A 22,057-nucleotide genomic window follows, 5' to 3' on the forward strand; every position below is an offset into this window, starting at 1 on the left:
GTTAAAAGGGATTAATTGAGTCTCCAAGAGTAGGGTGTAGGCATGAGAGCAATGAAATGAGTACTGAGAGCATTTATACGATGGTCAGACCATGGGCAAGGGTGTATTGAGGCACCTATTGAGTTTGATAGTATTATAGGAGTGCAAAAAATATAATCCAGGCACAAATATGAGTTGTGTGGATGTGAATAAAGAGAGCACAACATGCCAGAGCCAATCCTGTCAATACCACATGCCAAAGATAAGTCAAAAAACAAAAATAGAAGAGGGAAACCAGGACTTTTTAGGTGTTGAACTCCGTCGGGTACTAATATTTATCAACTGTATAAAACCAAATTAATTTTATTAAATGCAAGTTAAAAAATCATCTAATCAATGGAGATATTGGATGGGATATAAGAACAATACACTGTGTAAAAATCATGTTGAATAAATTGATTATCTTGGGTCCTCCATTGATTGGGGGATTTTTTAACTTGCATTTAATAAAATTCAGTTTTATACAGTTTTTTGGAGGTGAATAAAACGTATATTCACGAGCCCCAATATTCAATGACCTCCATGAGTCAATAAGTTGTAAAGTGTTGAGATGGATGCAAGTAGATTTGGAGAAATTATTGGAATTCGGGGTGTGTTTACTATGGTCCAAATTTGGTTGTGATACAGAATTAAAATCTCCTCCTATATAATGTGAGTTGAGTGATAGCGTTGCTGAACATCGAAGAAATTGGCGAAAAAAGATGCTTGTGCATCCTTAGGTGCATAAACACTGACGCGATGGTCAGCTCATTACCAGCTAAATGTCCTTTGCCAATAATAAACCGACTTGCTATATCATTATAAACTTGCTGAACCTCTTTCGGAAAGGAGTGGTGTAAGAGGATTGCTATACATTTTGTTTTAGAAGAAGCATGGATGTAAAAAGATTGATTATATGCTTTATGGAAGAAAGTAGGATGATTATCTTTTAGAAAATGTGTTTCTTGTAGTAGAATCACTTTAGCATTTAATTTTTTATATTGTATAAAAGCTTTCTTCCATTTGTTCGGGGAGTTAAATCCTTGAATTTATGTGAGATAACTATCATCACGGCGGGAAATTAGGTTGTGAGATATCTTCTAAAATTGTAATAGGTAAGGTTATTTTATTGATGAAATAAAGGAAAACTCCACTTTCTCTTACGTCCTCCGACAGTCGCCGCCTCTTCATATTCGTCACATATGGGTATTAGACTTTGCTCCGAAGGAGTAGCTAGGCAACAGAATATGTTAACAATAAAGCTTTAACATATCCCACCCTCAAGGGGTGGTCCCCTCAGTCAATACCCTCCTACTTCCTGCAACCATATCTCAGTTTTAATGTCTAGCTTGTCAGGAGTGGCTGGCTCTCTCTGTGCTGGGACTTTTTGTCCCAGACTCTTTCTTCTTTTTAATATTTTGTTTGAGTTTTCTCTCTACCTTTACTTAGCTGTTATTTTTGTCAGCATTAGTTAGTTCTTCGGACGAAGAGGATCATGCGGACTGGGTCTCGGGCTGATCCCCCTGGTCGCAGGTCGTGGGTCAGTGGCTTCCCAGTCTGCCATCGAGCGTTCAGCCAGGTAACGCTCCTGGCACAGTGAACGACCCATCCCTGTTCGGTGCAGGGATGATTGGTGAGGTGGCTACCTCACCGGACGCTGTGCGGTTTCTTAACCTCCATTATGTGCGTCTTGAATTGCGACTCTCCCTGCCTCATGTGCAGCGGCTTGTTCGCCTGTGCGGGTTCCCCACGCCATGTGAGGTAAGTGTATTTATGTGGGGACCTGTCTGTCTGGGGGGGTCTCAGTCTGGGACTGTGTAACCTGCCTTTAATCACACTGCTTGTCTCCCTATCTCTCGGCTGCATGCTGTGGGCTGCAAGGGGGGGGGGGGAGCTGTATGACACTGTGTGTGTCAGGCTGGGCAGTGTGAGGTGCTGTGTGCTGTGGGGCATGTTTTTTCTTGGCATGTTTGGGCATATACAGCGATCGCTGCGGCGATCTAACATGTATCCTTATATTGGGATGTAATGTGTGTGTTTTTTATGCACTGTGGAGCGGCGTTTTCGGCGCCAAACGACGCCATTTTACCGGCGCCCGCTCCGGCCGCATGGTTTACATGCACGGCGGCCATTTTCTTGTAGCCTCCATAGGCTTACATAGAGCGCCCTGGCAGCATCACTTCCTCTCTCCTGGAACACCGATCGAGGCAGCAGCAGCAGCGGGGTCTCCTCAGGTTTTATCCTTCTGTTCTTGTTATCCATTGCCTGTGCTTAGTTTGTATATTCCCTGTGGGGGTCTCATTGTGCCTGAGTGTGGTGCGGTGGGCTGCGCTTGCCGCGCTTGCTAAAAGGGGGCAGTTAACCCTTGGTTGTCTGGCATTACAGGGGCAATGGATTCTCAGGAGGGCAAGTTTCCCACAGTATTGGTGGAAAGCCAGGGGACCGCTGTTTCCCCCCCAGGGGGGGATTTAGCCACTATTGTGGCTGGCCTTGCTGCCCAGGTGCAAATGCTGGTGGCTGCTCAATCTACTAAACGGCCCAGAGTTGCTCTGTCCTCTGATTCTGAGGGTGAAGGTGATGGGGCTGTTCTGGCAGGGACCCCCCTATCGGGGTCCCGCTCCTCTCTTGATCTAGTGGGGTCTGAGGTAGAGGCTGAAGTTGAGGGGGTTGATAATTCTCCCCCTGGCTCGCCTGAAGAGCTTGCAATCATGGATGAGTTGATTGCTTCCATTAAGCAGACGCTACGTTTGCAGGACGAAGTGTGTCCCCCCGCTGCTTTGGCGGCTTATGGGACGCAGAGAAAACGCAGGACGCCGCAGGTTTTTCCCTGCAATGCTGATTTTCAGCGCGCTGTTAAGGATCAATGGCGCGATCTGCGCAAGCCTTTTGCGGTACCAAGTAAATTCAAGCTGCGTTATCCTTTCTCGCCTGCCACTGATGAACGGTGGTGTGTGCCTCCGCCAGTGGATCATGCAATTGCGGTTTTGAACAAAGCCACTGCGATTCCTGCAGAGGGTTCCCCTGTTTTCCGTGATGCCACGGATAGGAGACTGGAGTCTCTTGCCCGTCATACTTATTCTGTTACGGGCTCTATGCTTAAGGCTCTGTTTGCTTCTCTCATGGCGGCCCAGGCGATCGCAAGTTGGACGCAGATGCTTAGGCGCGTCCTAGTGGCCGATTCGGCCTCGGCGGCGACCCTGGATATGGTGGATCAGATCCACCAGGGTGTCATGTATCTGTGTGATGCGGACCTGGACCTGATTCCGTTGGCTGCACGTGTGCACAGCGTGGCGGTGTTGTCTCGCCGCCTGGTTTGGTTGAAATGTTGGTCGGTGGACCAATCTTCACGTAAGACCTTAGCCAATCTACCTTATGATGGGTCTCGCCTTTTTGGGGAGTCCCTGGATGTGTTGATTAAGGGGATCACCGGGGGTAAGAGCACTCTCTTGCCCCATTTCCCCAAGGCTAAGGGGGCTTCTGGGAAGAAGCATGCAAATTTTCGGCCCCCTCAGGGGTCCTTTCGTGCCTTTCGGCCGCACTACAAGGGCAAACCGTTCAAAGGCCAAGGCTCTCAGAAGAAGCCCTGGTCTGGGAAACAGAAGTCCGGCCAATCCGGACCTGCTGCCCATAACAGTTCGGCCTGAAGGGGCGCCCTCACCCAGTTTTGGGGTGGGGGGACGCTTGCTCGGTTTTCTTCAGCCCTGGTTGGCCCGTGTGCGGGACAGATGGGTTCTGGAAATCGTTCGATCTGGTTACAAGATCGAGTTTCTCTCTCGGCCGGAGAGCAGATTTTTTCCCTCAAATCTTCAACTGTCTCCAGAGCGACTGCGGGATCTGCACCTGGCGGTGCGGGACCTGAGGGCTCAGGGAGTGGTGGTTCCGGTGCCTCATCGGGACAGATTTCGGGGGTTTTATTCCAATCTGTTCACCGTGCCCAGGAAGGAGGGCAAGGTTCGTCCGATTCTGGACTTGAAGGCTCTGAACCGCTCTGTGCGGGTTCGCAAGTTCCGCATGGAATCCCTGCGCTCGGTGGTGGCTGCCCTGGTTCCGGGGGAATTCATGGCCTCCATCGATTTGAAGGATGCGTACCTTCACATCCCCATATTCGAGGGTCATCAGAGATACCTTCGATTTGCCGTTGCGGAGGATCACTACCAGTTCGTGGCGTTGCCCTTTGGTCTCGCCTCGGCTCCGCGGGTCTTCGCCAAGGTGCTTGCACCGGTTCTGGCATTATTGAGGGCCCAGGGCATTTCTGTCCTGGGGTATCTGGACAACATTCTGGTTCGGTCTGCGACCAGACAGGGTCTGGAGAAGGACCTGTCTGTCACAATGCAAACTCTGCAGGAGTTTGGTTGGACGATGAATGTTCCAAAGTCGACACTGAGTCCGTCGGTTCGTCTCCCCTATCTGGGAATGATACTGGACTCGGTGCAGGCGAAGGTCTTCCTGCCGGAAGACAAACTCAGGACTCTTCAGGAGGAAGTCAGGTCCCTCAGGGACGTTCCACACTCGTCTCTGCGGACGTGTATGAGATGTCTGGGATTGATGGTCTCGGCCTTCGAGGCGATTCCTTTCGCGCAGTTTCACACGCGGGGTCTCCAAGCGGAGATCCTGTCCAAGTGGGACGGGCGACCTCAATCTCTGGATCTTCAGATCTCGTTGAGTCATCGCACCAGGGAAAACCTTCTGTGGTGGCTCCAGTCCCCGTTGGTGTCCGGGGGCAAGTCGTTCCGTCCGATCTCGTGGACGATAATCACCACGGATGCCAGCCTGTCGGGCTGGGGTGGTGTTCTGGGCGTTCTGTCCGCCCAGGGGACCTGGTCGGAGGGGGAGTCTTCCCTCCCGATCAACATTCTGGAATTGCGTGCGATAAGGCTCTGTCTTCATCGCTGGACGGACCGGCTGCAGGGCTGCCCGGTTCGGGTGCAGACGGACAATGCCACGGCGGTGGCCTACATCAACCACCAAGGGGGCACCAGGAGTGCCCGAGCGGCTCGAGAAGTGGCCGACATTCTGTCTTGGGCCGAGACTCATGTCCCGGCGATAACGGCGGTTCACATTCCGGGAGTGGAGAACTGGCAGGCGGACTATCTGAGTCGCCAGACCCTGGATCAGGGGGAATGGTCTCTCCACCCGGCTGTCTTCCAGATGTTGTGCGCGAAGTGGGGTCTTCCAGATGTGGACCTGTTCGCGTCTCGCCTCAACTACAAGGTGAAGAGGTTCGTGGCAAGGACGCGCGACCCTCGGGCAGACGCGTCGGACGCGTTAGTGGCCCCGTGGCATCAGTACAGGCTGATGTACGCGTTTCCACCGATTCAGTTGCTGTCCAGGTTCCTTCGCAGGTTACACTCGGAACGCAGCACGGTGATTCTTGTGGCACCGGACTGGCCTCGCCGGTCCTGGTACGCAGACCTCGTGAATCTGGCGGTCGACGCCCCTTGGCGTCTGCCTCTTCGAGACGATCTACTGTCTCAAGGACCGATTTACCATCCTACTTTACAGTCGCTGGCTTTGACGGCCTGGCTGTTGAGACCGAGGTCCTGAAGGAGAAGGGTCTCTCTCCAGAGGTCGTTCATACTTTGATCAACGCGAGGAAGTCTTCCTCGGGGAAGGTTTATTACCGTACTTGGAAGGCCTATTTTGCCTGGTGTGAGTCCAGGGGGTTTTCACCCCGCACGTACTCGGTTTCCCGTGTGCTGTCTTTCCTTCAGACGGGTGTCGATCAGCGTTTGGCGCTGGCTACGATAAAGGGTCAGGTGTCTGCGCTGGCCGTTCTGTTTCAACGTCCCGTGGCTTCCAACTCCTTGGTTGGCACTTTTATTCAGGGTGTGCGGCATCTGGTTCCTCCTAGGAGGGATCCTTTGCCCCCTTGGGACTTGAATCTCGTTCTATCTGTGTTACAACGTGCTCCTTTTGAACAGATCAGGGAGATCTCGTTGTCTATGTTGTCCAAAAAGGTCGCCTTTTTGGTGGCGATCACTTCGGCTCGCAGAGTGTCGGAACTGGCGGCTTTGTCCTGCAAGTCTCCGTACCTGGTTGTTCATTTGGATAAGGTGGTCTTGCGACCTAATCCTTCTTTTCTGCCGAAACGAGTTTCGGAATTCCATCTTAACGAGGATATTGTTTTGCCTTCGTTGTGCACGAAGCCTAAACATCCAAAGGAGGTGAGATTGCACTCTCTGGATGTTGTTCGGGCGATAAGGGTTTACCTTAAATCGACTGAGTCTTTTCGTAGGACGGACTCCTTGTTTGTTCTTCCGGAGGGTCCTCGGAAGGGCATGGCGGCTTCGGCCTCTACCATCGCCAAATGGATCAGGCAGACCATTGAACAGGCCTATGCTTTGCAGGGGAAGGTTCCCCCTGTACCTGTGAAGGCGCACTCTACTAGATCTCTGAGTACGTCTTGGGCCTGCCGTCATGGGGCTTCTGTAGCCCAGGTGTGTAAGGCGGCGACTTGGTCGACCGTGCACACTTTCACAAAATTCTACAAAGTAGATGTTCAGGCATCGGCGGATGCTTCCTTTGGCCGCAAGGTTCTTAGTGCGGCTGTTCCATAGGGTCCCTTGTTGGGGACTCCTGGCTGTTGGGATAGTTTTTTGTATCCCCTGGTTTTTTTGTCTTTTCCTGGGTTGTTGCTCCTGTTGAGCACTTATTTTTGCTGTTGCCCAGCTGGTTTCCTTCCTTTGGTAAGGTTCCTTTCTTTGATGTGGAGACTGCTTGCCTTTCGGCGCGGATGCGTTTCCCACCCCTCATGTTTGCACTGCTTTGGGACGTCCCCATATGTGACGAATATGAAGAGGCGGCGACTGTCGGAGGACGTAAGAGAAAACGGAATTTTTGTAAAATCTTACCTGTAAAATTCCTTTCTCTGAGTCCTCCGACAGTCGCCGCCCCCGCCCCTCTTTTGGGGTTTGAATGTATACTCTACTGCTATTCCACTAAAACTGAGATATGGTTGCAGGAAGTAGGAGGGTATTGACTGAGGGGACCACCCCTTGAGGGTGGGATATGTTAAAGCTTTATTGTTAACATATTCTGTTGCCTAGCTACTCCTTCGGAGCAAAGTCTAATACCCATATGTGACGAATATGAAGAGGCGGCGACTGTCGGAGGACTCAGAGAAAGGAATTTTACAGGTAAGATTTTACAAAAATTCCGTTTTTATTTCAGATGTCAGCAAAGCATAGAAGGACATCATTAACATCATTAAACATAAGTTATTTTATGTATTATATACCTATGAGCATACCAGTGTATAGTACTACATAAATTCTTGTAAATTAGCATAGTCATTTTATTAATAAAGTAAGAATGAGGTTATAAAAAATTTGAATTTTGAACTTTGGGTCTGGGGTTAAAAAACTTCCCAGGCAACAAAAAAACAAAAAGAGACAAGAAGGTCTAATAAATACACTGTCGCACCAATCCAGGGTCCAAAGTTGTCAGTAAAATGATAATAAAAATATATTTCACAATTAACTAGATGACGCCCGTGCTATAGCTAAATGACGGCGACAGCGTGGACTTAAATTGCCGGGAGGGCGTACAATGACGTCCTCCCGTGCATGATTGGCCTGCGCGCTCCCTGCGGAGCGTGCCCAGCTCGCTCTGTGACTGGCGAGTCCATGAGACTAGCCTGATCACAGATCGGGGGCAGTCCAGCCCCCTTACCACGTGATCAGCTGTCAGCCAATGACAGCTGATCATGTAAAGTAAACAGTAGCTGGCGATCAGCTGTTTTTTTTTTTCTCCTCACACTGTTAGTGTGAGGAGGAAAAACAAAAAACGATCGCCGGCTGCTGTCAGAGGGACGTCGGTCCGGAAGAGGAAAGGAATTTGTGCCACCTACCAGTGCCACCTGCCAGTGCCCAGTAGTGCCACCTATCAGTGCCAATAAGTGTCACCTATCAGCGCCTATCATTGCGCATCAGTGCCACCCATCAGTGCCACCTATTAGTGCCCGTCAGTGCCCATTAGTGCCGCCTATTAGTGCCCTTCAGCGCCACCTACCAGTGCCCTTCAGTGCCGCCCATCAGTGCCCATCGATGCCACCCATCAATGCCACTTATCAGTGCCACCTTATCAGTGCCCATCAGTGCAGCCTATAAGAGCCCTTCAGTGCCGACTCATCAGCGCACTTCAATGAAGGTGAAAAATTACTTGTTTGCAAAATTTTATAACAAACTATAAAAACTGTTTTTTATTTTGTTTTTTTCGAAAATTTCGATCTTTTCTTGTTTGTTCAGCAAAAGATAAAAACCCCAGTAGTAATTAAATATCGCCAAAAGAAAGCTCTATTTGTTTGAAAAAAATTATAACAATTTCAGTTGGGTACAGTTTTGCATGACTGCGCAATTATCATTCAAAATGAGACAGCGCTGTAAGTTGAAAATTGGCCTGGGCAGAAGGGGGGTTTAAGTGCCCAGTAGGCAAGTGGTTAAGAGTGTGAATGACATCACACATATTGGGACAACTCTGAAAAAACAGAGAGAGGTATGAGCTGCATGGGGGAAAATCATGCCAACATAGGAACGGGCAGCCTCAAGTTAGAACAAAATTAACTATGTATGCTTATGGGAAACAAACAGGATCATATAACAACTAGTATAAGGATCAAGGCACTTAGAAAAGGACCTTATCTTTTTAGTGCAAGGGATCCATAAGTGAACAATATCAGACATTAAAGATTGGTCCATTTATTTTAAAACTTAAATAGATGTTAACCTGAGAAATGAGGCGTTAGAACTATATCGTCTGTAAAAAGAGCGGATATATAAAAAATGAACACTAGATGTCACCAGTGAACCATTAGAACTGTTCTTTTTAGTGTAATATGGTTATATTCAAAGTGAATATTTAAAAGAAATTGTGAAGATATCTTGTAGAGTTTCTTGCTTAGGCTGGATTTAGAGAACCTGCATCATGGCGAACTCTGCGTCTATCTCTGCGTGGGCTAGGCGTGTTCCAAAGAGGGATAGGGTGAGGTGTAGATGGGGTACGTGGTAAAGTCCTAGGGTCCAAAAGGCCCAGCTTGACCATTATCTTTTGACCTTCTCCTGTGCCTCTCTCCCTCTGCACTGGGGTCATTTTAGCTGACTGATGAAGAGAAATTAAGGGAGAAGAGAAACCTAGGAATACTAGTCAGTACCAGTGTGCAAAAGTGTATTTGCTTTGGAAGAAAAAATCACCTCTAATGTTGGGTCTCCTACACGGATGTTGCTGCATTATGTAAAACTCTTTATTTTTAAAATTTTAGAAGGGGGTGCCTTGACTGAAAAAAGGTGAGAAACCCTGCTCTAAGGCACTGCTGCTTTGTGACTGCTCGTGTCACTTCACTAAGTGATGTCATTAATGCACGCAGTGCTTTTTTTTCAGTGCTTGCTGGTAAAGCGGAACTCAAGTTAGCAATAGTTACCTCTGTGAGCAGCACGGCATGCGTGAGCCGTGCTGCGCCCCATGAATGGTCCCGCAGTCTCCAGGGACCTGTGCGGGGGAAGGAGAATGGGGCTGAACTCACGCTTAGATCGCTGTGGCGACATGGGAGCAAGCATCTTCTACTGGTTTCTTCTGGGTGCCAGTCTGCAGCCGTCTCTTTGGCTGGCACATGATGACATTTGCCTGATTCATGTTGCATTTACTTCCTGGAATCCATCTCCCCTTAGCTCAGGCATGCAGGCAGGAGGGTGTGCTTAGCTAAGACTCCTGGAGACTTCTGGGATCTATGACATCATTTGCCTAGGCCAGAAACTGGGGGAAGTAACTGAAGAAATGTTAAAAAAAAAAGGTTAAAACCAGTAAATATGAAACCCTTTCTTATATATTAACTAATGCTAGCAGCATAAGGATTAAATAGTCAATGTTGACTGAGAGAGTGAAGTTTTGCTTAATGACACAGTTGAGTGCTGCATGTGACACTTTGGACTATCTTTATAAAGCAGTGAATGTGACATTTACCAAACATTCCTAAATAAAGAAAATTTAAAGGCAGCACTTTTAAATAGCTGAATTTCATGTCAAATATACAATATTTATATATGTGTATGTATGTATGTGTGTGTGTATGTATGTGTGTGTGTGTGTATGTATGTATGTGTGTATATATATATATATATATATATATATATATATATATATATATATATATATATCAAAAAATAGAAGATGCAATCCTATTATTGTTGCAGATATCCTTTACTTCTGATCTTCATGCATTAATAATTAAACATACATTAACAAGCGACTGCAGTTTCGGACATGCATATGTCCTTCATCAAGCTGCATTTTTTTATAGTGCCACTAGATGGCACTGCAGTCATTTTAGGTTTTTGTTCTTTATTTCGCCTTGAACTAGCTATTACTGGAGTTACACAGAGTAACCTAACAGATCATTTTCCCTTTTCCACGTAATTGGAAAAGTAGTATGAAATTATAGCGACGGAGCTGTTTATAGACTGTGTGTACCTGTAGGTAATATTGCATAATGAAAGCTTTCACCTCCTAGTTATTTCTACTCTTCAGGTGACCCCATGCTTAATAATTTTTAAGTAATTAGCGAGGAACTTCATCCTGTACACAAAAAATTAAAAGTCACCAGCTACAAAAAACTGTAGCTGCTGACCTTTTAAACAACACACACTGTCCCAGGATCCAGCTATGTGCTCCCCCGACCTGGCTCTTTGCAGGTCTTAGGGTCCAGGCATCGGCATCTTAAAGAGGAACTGCAGTCTCTCACATAATTTGTAATAAAAACATCTTTGCCATTCTGAAGCTTCCCTCCAACCACTTTGCATATTTTATGTATACTGTGATTCTGTACTTGCCAAATATATTGCAGAAATCTCCCTCTACTAAGTCTGGCTGCAGCCATTTCAGCTGTGGGCAGCTGAAGCTGCTGACCACTTCCTGGATTTATACAGATCCGCACAGACTCACCGACATCTTTACAGACAGACACACTCACACAACTGCTTGTCTGCACATTTCTCCTCTCTGGATGAATACACGTGTATCTCTGCAGTCTCCTGTTATCTCCACCCTCATCCAGCTCTTCAGCTCTCCTTGACTTTCCTATGACTCATCCCTCCTCCTTTGCTTGCAAGCTCTCATGAGAGTGAGAGCTGTGCATGTTGTCATTTACTAGACAAGAAAGAGGAAGTGAGCTGTTAAAGGTATTTTCTGGCAGAGAAAAAAGTTTTACTATCCAAAGTTAAAACAACAAGGGCAGAGGATTTATTAGATGGAAAGATGAAAAAAATGTCTTGAGGTCCGCTTTAACTTGTGGGCAGCCAACTGTGACTCCTTGCGTCTTCACAGCTGGCTACCCACTGAGCATGCATGAGCCGTGCTGCGCCCCATGAATGGTCCCGCAGTCTCCAGGGACCTGTGCAGGGGAAGGAGAATAGGGCTGAACTTGCGCTTAGATCGCTGCGGCGATCTGACTGGAAGTGGGAGTGGGTATCTGTCAAAATCATGTACCCACTCCTAGAAAAATCCTTCCAAATATGGGAGAGGAGGGGGCAGAAGGTGGAAAAGCAGAACTTCCCTTTTTTGGGTGAAGTTCCACTAAAAAATTGTAAATTGCTATTTAAATATCTTTCATTTTTGCTGGTGTTTTTTTTTTGGTCACGTGATCACTAAGATCCCTTTCACACTTGTGCGACTTGGCCTGCGACTTGGGACTGCAAAGTCGCATGACAAGACGTACCCCATGATTTACAATGAGTACCATTCATATCTGCGCGACTTCAATCAGTCCCTGCACTACTTTGGTCCAACTTTGAAGCGACTTAAGGTCCATAGACACAGGCATTGCTTCAAGTCACGCGGCAAAGTCACGTGACTTTTAGGTTACACAAGTGTGAAAGGGGCCTTATCCTCCTACTTGGTGAGTGTCAGGCAGGGATTTCCAAGATTACTGAAGTCAACACAGAAGCGAGGGAGGGGAGGAGCTGTAATGCCCATCCAAACTAAGTGGCTTTGGACTTCAGTCTTGAAGTTTGTAAACTTACTTTGTGAAGATCCCCACACATTTACTTCCTTGAATTCTGTGAGTACAGGAATCACTGCTTGCAGGCAGCAAGGTACCATGGGATATGTAGTCCTTAGAAATGAGCAAAGAATGCAGGAAATCCAGGAAGTTATGGAAGGAGATGGCCAGCAGACAGGCGGAACTTACAACATGAAAGAAGATTTTTCAGGTATTCTGGTTTCTGGGCTCACCCGTTCCTCTGTGGAGCCTGGGACCACTGTAAAGTGTCCTTTTTCAGTTTTGATTTATCTACAAAAAAAACCATGGAGACATGGATGGATGGGTGAGTTTGCGTTAAATAATAAAAATGAATGCTCAGATACAGTTTAGTTCAACTTAAAAGAACAGCACAGTATCCCACCAAACGCAGAGTGTTTGAGGACAGAGTAGGACAGGCATAGGTAAGGCTGGAGTTACTCTCTATAGTGACCCTGTTGCTTTTTCTTTGGTTTTGTTTGACGTGCGTCGCTCTTCCATGTGCTGCTTGCTGCAAAGTTCAGTTGTGGGCATTGGGCATTTGTAATGTTGGAATACTGGTGAGGGGACGCACTGGACACCTTTGCTGCCATTGTGCTATATGCTGGGTGTCCAGTGAGCTTCTGTGCCTTTAAGTAGGGATGGGCTCCCTCCAGGCTTACCTGTCCTCCATCTATCCATTATAATACATGTGCTTCTACTATGGAGGCTCTCAACAATGTATAGAGTTAGGACTGCAGATAATACTGGGGTGCCATGAAGTGCCTCTGCAGCTTATGCATGTATTTGCAAATGTGCGCAACCTAAACCCCTGTTTTTAACACCTACTGTTAGGCAGGATAACTTGTTTTTTTGCAGGCTGGTTGGCGAGTTGAGCTGGGAATTTTCTTTGGTTTTGATTGACCCTGTTGCTTTACTCTGCGTGGGCATAGCTCTGGTTTGCTGTAATGAGAACAGTGGTGCGTTGAGGGACCCATAAAAGTTTGTTTTGACATGGTGACATGACGGAATACTGTATGGTGTTGATTTAAACCATTATGGTAAAAGGAGAAGTACAGCCAAAGCTCGTTTTGGCTGTACATCTTCTGTGGATCACAGGAGTGTAGTTCGTTCTACACTCCTGTAACCCGTGTTCAGCAGACAACGGGCTGAAGTCCGCTGTCAGCTGATGTCACAGAGCCAGTTCAGGATTGGGAAAGATCACGGCCACATGATTGGGGTCCACCCACAAGCCTGGACCGCCACCCGGCTTAGCCTCTGAGGGAGCCGCTGAGAGCCTGAGCCGGCTGCTCCTGCCCACTCCACAGCCCAGCACTCCAGTGAGTGAGGAGGGGGCAGAGCAGATTACTGACAGTAACCAGCTCTTTGCTCAGGGAGCTGTGAGAACCAAACGATCGGCGGGGGTTGGATCGCTCGCTTCTCAGTGTTAGAGCCGACTGGGGACCGATGCTGCATCAGCCTAGGTAAGTATGATTCTTAATCACAAATCCCATACTGCTCATTCAAAATATGACTTGGTCTCAGACTTTATGTACTTGCAGCCATTAGCAGAGCAGTCTGAATTTCCTACTAAGTGACATAATGTGAACTTCCACTGGTGAATAGCAGGGGGTCAGACTGAAGATCACTGCTTCTCATGACAATCTTGTGCTCTGTGGGAGTCTTTATAATTATAAGTCCGTCCCTTGGCTATACCATCATCTTCCTTCTCACTATGGCTTTCATCTGCCCACTTTAGATTTTCAGCCTTTTTCTGTTCCTCTCTCTGCAGGTCAAGGAGCAGTTCCACAACGCTGGGCTGATGGCTGACGTAGACCTTGATCCAGGCTCCACTCTTAATAAGAAGATCCGCAACGGACAGCTTGCACAGTATAATTTCATTCTTGGTGAGAGAAATTGATTTGTTCTTTTACCAGGATTGCATTTATCAGTATTCTTATTCAGAAACTGATTCTAATATGTTTCATGTGTCTGACTGGTTATTACATATGTATATAGGAGCAAGGAAAAATGTAGTATCCCCTATGGCGCAAAAATCCTTACTCACCCAGCGCTAATAGCATTAAAATAACTGAATAAAATAAGTAAAACACCTATCAGATGAAGCTAGCAACTGCTATACATAAACACAATGATAAATAGGTGTAACAGAATCACTCTACAAAGCATGAATGAGTCTATAACACTAGCAGCGCTTATATTGGCTCATTAACCGTACATATATCTGTGTACTTTTCTTGTGATACCACTTGCATCTACGTCAGAGCTTGTAACAGCTCCAGCTAATTTGACAAACACAGTCCAAGTAAATAACGAGCATGCAGGAGGAAGGGTGTGAAGGAATCCCAAGTCTCCCTGATAACCTCCACCAATCACTGTGCTCCCTCTCGCAATGAACACTCACCGGACTGTAGAGCAACAATCGCCTGTCAAACTCAGAGAAACCTCTTTAAACCGGCATCCCATCCGTTAAGCTGTGGTATCCATACCAAATCCAGCCTCCTTAGAATCCACTCACATAACACGTATCATGGAATCAAAACAAATGCAGAGCAGGGGTACATAGCGTAATTCTGTATATTTATTGAGTACAACAGATAAAACACCAAACCCCGCTCCCATCCCAATCCTACTTACAGTCCGTGATGACGAAACGCGTCATGGCGTGAGTGCGCCATCGCCATAGTGACGCTGGATGCCAAGCCGAGCCACGCTAAAAGCTTTGGACGGTTTTGAGGCTGCACGGATAGCAGTGCGGAGAGACAGCGGTTGTACATTTGCAATGCCTCCATTACTTGCTCGTTTGTAAGTAGGATTGGGATGGGAGCAGGGTTTGGTGTTTTATCTGTTGTACTCAATAAATATACAGAATTACGCTATGTACCCCCGCTCTGCATTTGTTTTGAATCCATAATGCGTTGTATGTGAGTGGATTCTAAGGAAGCTGGATTTGGTCTGGATACCACAGCTTAACGGATGGGATGCCGTTTTAAAGAGGTTTCTCTGAGTTTGACAGGCGATTGTTGCTCTACAGTCCGGTGAGTGTTCATTGCGAGGGGGAGCACAGTGATTGGTGGATGTTATCAGGGAGACTTGGGATTCCTTCACACCCTTCCTCCTGCATGCTCGTTATTTACTTGGACTGTGTTTGTCAAATTAGCTGGAGCTGTTACAAGCTCTGACGTAGATGCAAGTGGTATCACAAGAAAAGTACACAGATATATGTACGGTTAATGAGCCAATATAAGCGCTGCTAGTGTTATAGACTCATTCATGGTTATTACATATAGTCAAAAGGTAGGCAACATAAAGTGAGCCTGTCATGAGTTCATAATATAGGGCCTTGCCTTCTACGGTGATAGGCACCATCACAGTTCCCGTAGGCTAACTTAATTAAAGCACATTCGTGATGCAGTAACAAGCATTAAAACGTGCGTGTTGAAGTGTCATTGATTTTCAATAGCACCACTGTGCACCAGCACTGCATTCATTATGGTGAACTGTGCTGCAAAAAAAATGCAGCCTGCACTTTTTCCTCTACAAGAACTAGGCGGGGGTGCGCTTCCCTCTGCACCAAAAGGCCAATTAACTAAAACGTAACCTTTATTGTAAATCATAAAAGGTATCGGTAATTGACCATAACAGGTATACCTATAGGATGAGGTTAATGCCTTTTTATATATATATATATATATATATATATATATATATATATTTCTCTAGCGCTCATCGACAGACGTAGTCCTCGGTGATACACCACCTTCGGGTTATGTTACCTCCGCAGGAGCAGGACTAGACAGGAAATTAAAAAGCTCTGGCCACACCCTAGGGGCAGTCCCAGAGGGTATATCCTCTCTCTCTCTGCCTCAGCAAATCAGTTATTTTCTGTCTAGTTAGGAGTAAGGACCTAGACACCTTGCTGGGATCTTAGGTCCTGGCAAGAATTTTTTCTTAAAGGATTTTTTTTTAGACAGCTTTTTTTCTCCAGTGTTCCTGTGAGATCTTCAAGCAAGAAAGCTGAACTGGGCGACGGGCTGGATGTTGAGATCCGGTGGTCACCCCAGTTCAGCCTACGAGCGCGTGCAGGCCATAGCTCCGCGCTGGGTCGGCCGCGACAAAGTCCCATTAAAGGACTGTCCACGCGAGTTAAACGTCTCGCTGAAACGCCAAAGACCATGAGTCACGGCGTCCGTATCGGTCGACAGCCCTCCCGCCCCGGTGGAGAGGGGTACTGTCAGGAGTTGGTGCCCGCCTGGTTCCGGTATGGTGAGTAGTATGTTCCCCCTTTCCCCCTGACGGGTGTTGTGGTGAACGCGGGCCCCTCTCTGTATGGTAAGATAGAGTCCCTTTCTATCCTACAACATGACACAGATCCTCCTATTTTGAGTGTGATTTTATGTGTGCAAAAAAGCCAGGAGGCTTGGTTTGGGAGCTAACAATCTAATTGTATACATGTCTTAAAGATGTAATCTGTGGCATTCTGGGAATCTTATGGGTTAAGAATAAGCTACCTACCAGTCAGAAGCCACGGACATGTAGACTGCCTTCCTAATCAGATCTCCAGCTATTAGCAGGCCTCCCGAACGGCCATGCGGTCCGCCAGGGCCGGTACCGCCAACCACGCCATATCCCCATGCAGTGAGAGTGTTGTGTGCCCTGCAGCACACCGCTATTCAGTACGGGCCGCCGCCATTTTTTTTGCTGGATCGCACGAGCCGCCATTTTGGCGGAGCCTCGTGTCTCCAGCATGGGGGCGGCCATGTTTGAGGTGATCCAAACACCTCGTGGAGCTTGGGGGAGGCGCCGGAAGGCGTACAGAGGGGCGGAGCCGCCTCCTTTCTTCCTGGGCAGCCAGCCAAAAGACTTCCTGTTTGTTAAGACAGCGCTGTAACCTGTTGCAGTTAAACTCTGAGCATCAAGTGGTGAGCCTGGGGGTCTATCTCTCTCTCTCTCTCGATTGATAGGGATCCCTAGCAGGTAACACTAAGGGGCTTTTGTGGCGCTGGGGGTCGAAAAAAAAAAAAAAAAAGTTTTATTTTTGAATTATATTATCCAGGAAGTAACTGGAGTTATCATGGACCCTGCCACACATATTCCCCCACCTGTTTCCCTCGAGGGGGCCACGGGGCCCGCCGGTGCACAGAGTATAGAGTCATTTACAGCAATTTTGGAGTCTATGGTGGCTCGGGTGGAGGCGGCCTGTCAGGGACGGGGGTCAAGGAAGCGACCCCCGCCTACCCCTATACCATCTGACACCTCTGACTCAGATTCAGAGGTGGTCACGGCAGTTGCAGGTTCCTCTGCAAGGGCTGTTATCCCAGGTAAAGCCCCCTCAGACAGTGAGGAGGACGCTTCTTCTCCTGCTATTATTCAGGAAGAAGCATTGGTGGACGCACTAGTTGTGGCAGTGCAGGAAACCTTAAAACTTGAGGCTTTACCGGCAGAGGCAACTGAAACAGAGATTCCTTTTGGTACTAATAAGCCCATCAAGACGATGAAGGCTTTTCCTGTACCTAAATGTTTCGGTAATCAGATTAAAGGAGAATGGGAGCATTCTAAACGTACCTTTACTATTTCCAAGCGTATTGCTAGACGCTATCCGTTTGAGGAATCCATCATTAAGAAATGGACGGTACCACCAGTCGTGGATCCGCCTATTGCCAGGCTGAATAAAGCCACGGTTATTCCAGTGGAGGACACTTCGTCCTTTAAGGATCCGGTGGATCGAAAGATGGAAGCAGAGTCCCGCACCATCTTCTCTCTGATAGGGTCAGCATTTAGACCAGTAATTGTTATTGGTCTAGTTTCCCAGACACTTACGGAATGGGCGAAAATGGTACGCCAAGATCTTAGGGGAAAAGATATTCCCCAGGAGACATCTGATTTGATGGAACAGATTATACAAGGGCTACAGTTTATCTGTGACGCAGCCTTGGACACTACTCCCTTATTAGGGCATGCATCTAAGACAGCGGTGATCCTCAGACGTGTGCTGTGGTTAAAATGCTGGTCAGCTGACCTAGGTTCCAAGAAGACCTTGACAAATCTCCCCTTTCAGGGGAATCGTCTATTTGGGGCCAACCTAGATGATATCATTAAGGATGCCACTGGGGGCAAGAGCACTTTTTTGCCACAGGCTGCTAAAGCTAAGGGACCTCGCAACAAGCGAGGACCTTTCTTTACTGCCCATAAAGGGCGCCTGGCTGGTACTAGCGGGAAAGGCAAGACTCCTCCAGGAGGGTTCAAGAAGGGCTGGTCGGACAAGCAAAGGACCAACCCAGCCAAACCCGAAGCAAAGGAGTACACAGCCTGAAGGTGCGCCCCCACCCGGTTTCAGGGTGGGGGGACGTTTTCACCGGTATTCAGGACATTAGATCGAGCATCAACCACTACTACCGGTGCGATTCTTCCCTTCCAACATTTAAGTACTACAGGAAGCGGTAATTACCGTTCCCTGAATAGATCTTTTCCTTTACCTTTTCCTAAGATTAGTCCCGATACCTCACAGGAATCGGATCTGGTTGACCAGATAGGCCAAGTAGCCTCTAGTCGGGTGACTTCGGTCCCTGAGGTTCAACCAGAAAAGATCACCTTTCCTGATAACTATCAGGTATCTGATAAATGTGTGGGAGCAGAAAGCGACCAGACTTTCTCGGATGGTCGGGGCCAGATACCTCTAGGGACGCCTGGTTCAGATCCAGTCAGCGCCAGTGGTCCTAGAAATTCTAGGCTGGCCTCCTCTAGCCGGCCTGGCCGACTTGGACATGTTAGTCGTAGACGTTCCGTGGGAACTTCTTCTCAGGGAGTGTCTGTGGTCTCAAGGACCAAATTACCATCATGCTTTACAGTCGCTGGGTTTAATGGCCTGGCCATTGAGACCCAAGTACTGAAGGACAGAGGTTTGTCAGCTTCAGTCATTCCTACCCTTATTAAAGCAAGGAAAGCGACTTCCAGCAAAGTCTATTATCACACATGGAAGACTTATATTGCGTGGTGCGAATCTTTAGGATTTCCTCCACGTACCTATTCGGTAACTCGAATATTGGCCTTTTTGCAACAAGGGGTTGAGCAGAAGCTAGCCTTGAGCACCATCAAGGGTCAAGTTTCAGCATTAGCAATCTTCTTTCAGAAGCCTTTAGCTACCAAATCCTTGGTGCGGAATTTCATCCAGGTGGTGCGGCACCTGGCTCCTCCAGTCCGCGCGCCCTTACCGCCCTGGGATCTTAATTTGGTTTTGTCGGTTCTACAGAAACCTCCCTTTGAAAACATCAGGGAGATTCCCTTGCTTACTTTATCCCAGAAGGTGGCCTTCTTGGTGGCTATTACTTCTGCTCGCAGGGTGTCAGAACTGGCTGCATTATCATGCCAGTCACCATACCTAGTGATTCATAGGGATAAGGTAGTACTTCATCCTAAACCATCTTTTCTTCCCAAGGTGGTTTCAGATTTTCATCTGAATGAAGATATTGTACTACCTTCCTTGTGTCCTCAGCCCAAGCATCATCGGGAACATGCGTTGCATTCCTTAGCTGTGGTTCGGGCAATCAGGGTATACCTGAAAGCTACGGAATCATTCCGTAAGACGGATTCACTTTTTGTGATCACGGATGGCCCCAGAAAGGGTTTGCCTGCATCTGCCGCGACCATTGCCAAATGGATTAGACAAACGGTGGTACAGGCTTATTCTATTAAGGGTCAGAGTCCTCCGTTCCCTGTTAGGGCGCACTCCACTCGAGCGCTCAGTACTTCCTGGGCCTTTCGCCATCAGGCGTCAGTGGTCCAGGTATGTAAGGCGGCCACCTGGTCGTCGGTACATACCTTTACAAAATTCTATAAAATTGATGTGACGGCATCGGCGGATGCCTCATTTGGCCGCAAGGTTTTGCAGGCCGCAATTTGAGGAGACCGGTGGTCTACCTCGAGGGTTTTTTTCTGTTTGAAAATTTTTTTGTTGAGTCTCATCATTAAGGATGAGCATTGTAAACTTCTAGTTGGCACCGGTTGGGCCTTCTAGATTGGGATTTGATTTCCATTTTCCCACCCCTCAGTTGTGATACTGCTCTGGGACGTCCCGAAGGTGGTGTATCACCGAGGACTACGTCTGTCGATGAGCGCTAGAGAAAAATGGATTTTTGTAAAATCTTACCGTAAAATCCTTTTCTCTTAGCTCATCGACAGACGTAGTCCCCGCCCCTCTGTTTTGGAGTTGGGTTGGGTTAAATTCTCTAAGCACTGCTTTTTCACATAACTGATTTGCTGAGGCAGAGAGAGAGAGGATATACCCTCTGGGACTGCCCCTAGGGTGTGGCCAGAGCTTTTTAATTTCCTGTCTAGTCCTGCTCCTGCGGAGGTAACATAACCCGAAGGTGGTGTATCACCGAGGACTACGTCTGTCGATGAGCTAAGAGAAAAGGATTTTACGGTAAGATTTTACAAAAATCCATTTATATATATATATATATGAATCAACATTCTATCTCTATGTGGTAATATAAACATCTACCAAGTTTAAATGGTGAAACTTCTCTTGATATATACATATAGACAATATGAGGGTTATAATCTCCTCCTACATTCAATATAAAGGCTTCAGGCTGTTTTGAGGACATACAGTATCTCACAAAAGTGAGTACACCCCTTACATTTCTGTAAATATTTTATTATATCTTTTCATGTGACAACACTGAAGAAATGACACTTTGCTACAATGTAAAGTAGTGAGTGTACAGCTTGTATAACAGTGTAAATTTGCTGTCCCCTCAAAATAACTCAACACCCTGCCATTAATGTCTAAACCGCTGGCAACAAAAGTGAGTACACCCCTAAGTGAAAATGTCCTAATTGGGCCCAATTAGCCATTTTACCTCCCTGGTGTCATGTGACTCCTTAGTGTTACAAGGTCTTAGGTGAAAATTGGAGCAGGTGTGTTAAATTTGATGTTATCACTCTCACTCTCTCATACTGGTTACTGGAAGTTCAACATGGCACCTCATGGCTAAAAACTCTGAGGATCTGAAAAAATAATTTTTGCTCTACATAAACATATAATAACAAATATGTGCTGTGCTAACAAAAATTATATAATTGGTGACACAAATAATGACAAAGGTGTCAAAAAATCATATACAAAATATAAATGCAAAAATGAATGAACAGTGATATTATTCAGTGCACAATCCAAAAAAATAGTATTCGACTCTAAAACTTATATGAAAAAAATACATGCAGAATAGAAAAGAAGCAAACAGATAATGTCCAAATAATGTCCTCAATAGTGATGTGGAGTAATAAACGAGAATTCAAGGAGCCACAAAGTCCCAGCAGGTAAATATAGGCTATCGCATGAACCAGGAATGTTTGGAGGAGAACACCCGTGTTTAGGTCACCAGAAAAGGAAAAGCAAGTTGGCAGCTTACCAGAATGAATGGGTCACTTAAACTAATGAGTAGACCTATGAGAGATTATTGGTAATACCAACAACGACCACAGGATGTCACTCCACTAGTACCAGGCAGCTCCGATCAGATATCCATAAAACCTGTATGAAAAGATGATGACAGGGACATAGCGTGATTCCATAAAAACACATTCCATTTATTTAACATAAAAGGTATCAAACTCACATTTAGACGAACATCATGAGCGTTTGTATAATACAAGCCAAAGTGGAAATGGAGTAAAACATCTCCTTCAGCAAGTCAGATTGTAGAAGCCGGCTGTTGGGGGCGTGGTAGCGTCACGTCTGACTCACCTGACAGGTTTCGTCACACGTAGGACATCATCAGGGGCGTGGCTATCAGACGTGACACCACGCCTATATATCCCCCATAATAGAACGGTGGGCGGAGCCGCACACGTTCATTTTAAATTAGACAAGGAAGGGCGGAAGTGCTGCACCATGATGGATCAGCGAAGAAGGGCGGAAGTGATCACAAAGATGGAAAGTATGAAACGAAGAAAAAAGGGGGAAAAATTGTCAAATATAAACAGGGAACGCCATCTAGTGGTCAAACAATAACATATGCCCTAAACAAA

At 46.8% G+C, this 22,057-nt stretch overlaps 1 protein-coding gene across 1 annotated transcript in view; it reads left to right on the plus strand.

Annotated features, from left to right (window-relative positions):
- The window catches only part of TARS1 (threonyl-tRNA synthetase 1), a 108,244-nt gene that overhangs the window by 84,210 nt on the left and 1,977 nt on the right, over window positions 1-22,057 (plus strand). Inside the window, exon 18 of the mRNA XM_082272481.1 lies at window positions 13,794-13,908. Within this exon, the coding sequence (XP_082128607.1) occupies window positions 13,794-13,908 (115 nt within the window). The remainder of the gene's footprint in view (window positions 1-13,793; window positions 13,909-22,057) is intronic.

This window comes from Pelophylax lessonae, assembly GCF_965119305.1.
Source record: "Pelophylax lessonae genome assembly, chromosome: 1".
NCBI lineage: Eukaryota > Metazoa > Chordata > Amphibia > Anura > Ranidae > Pelophylax > Pelophylax lessonae.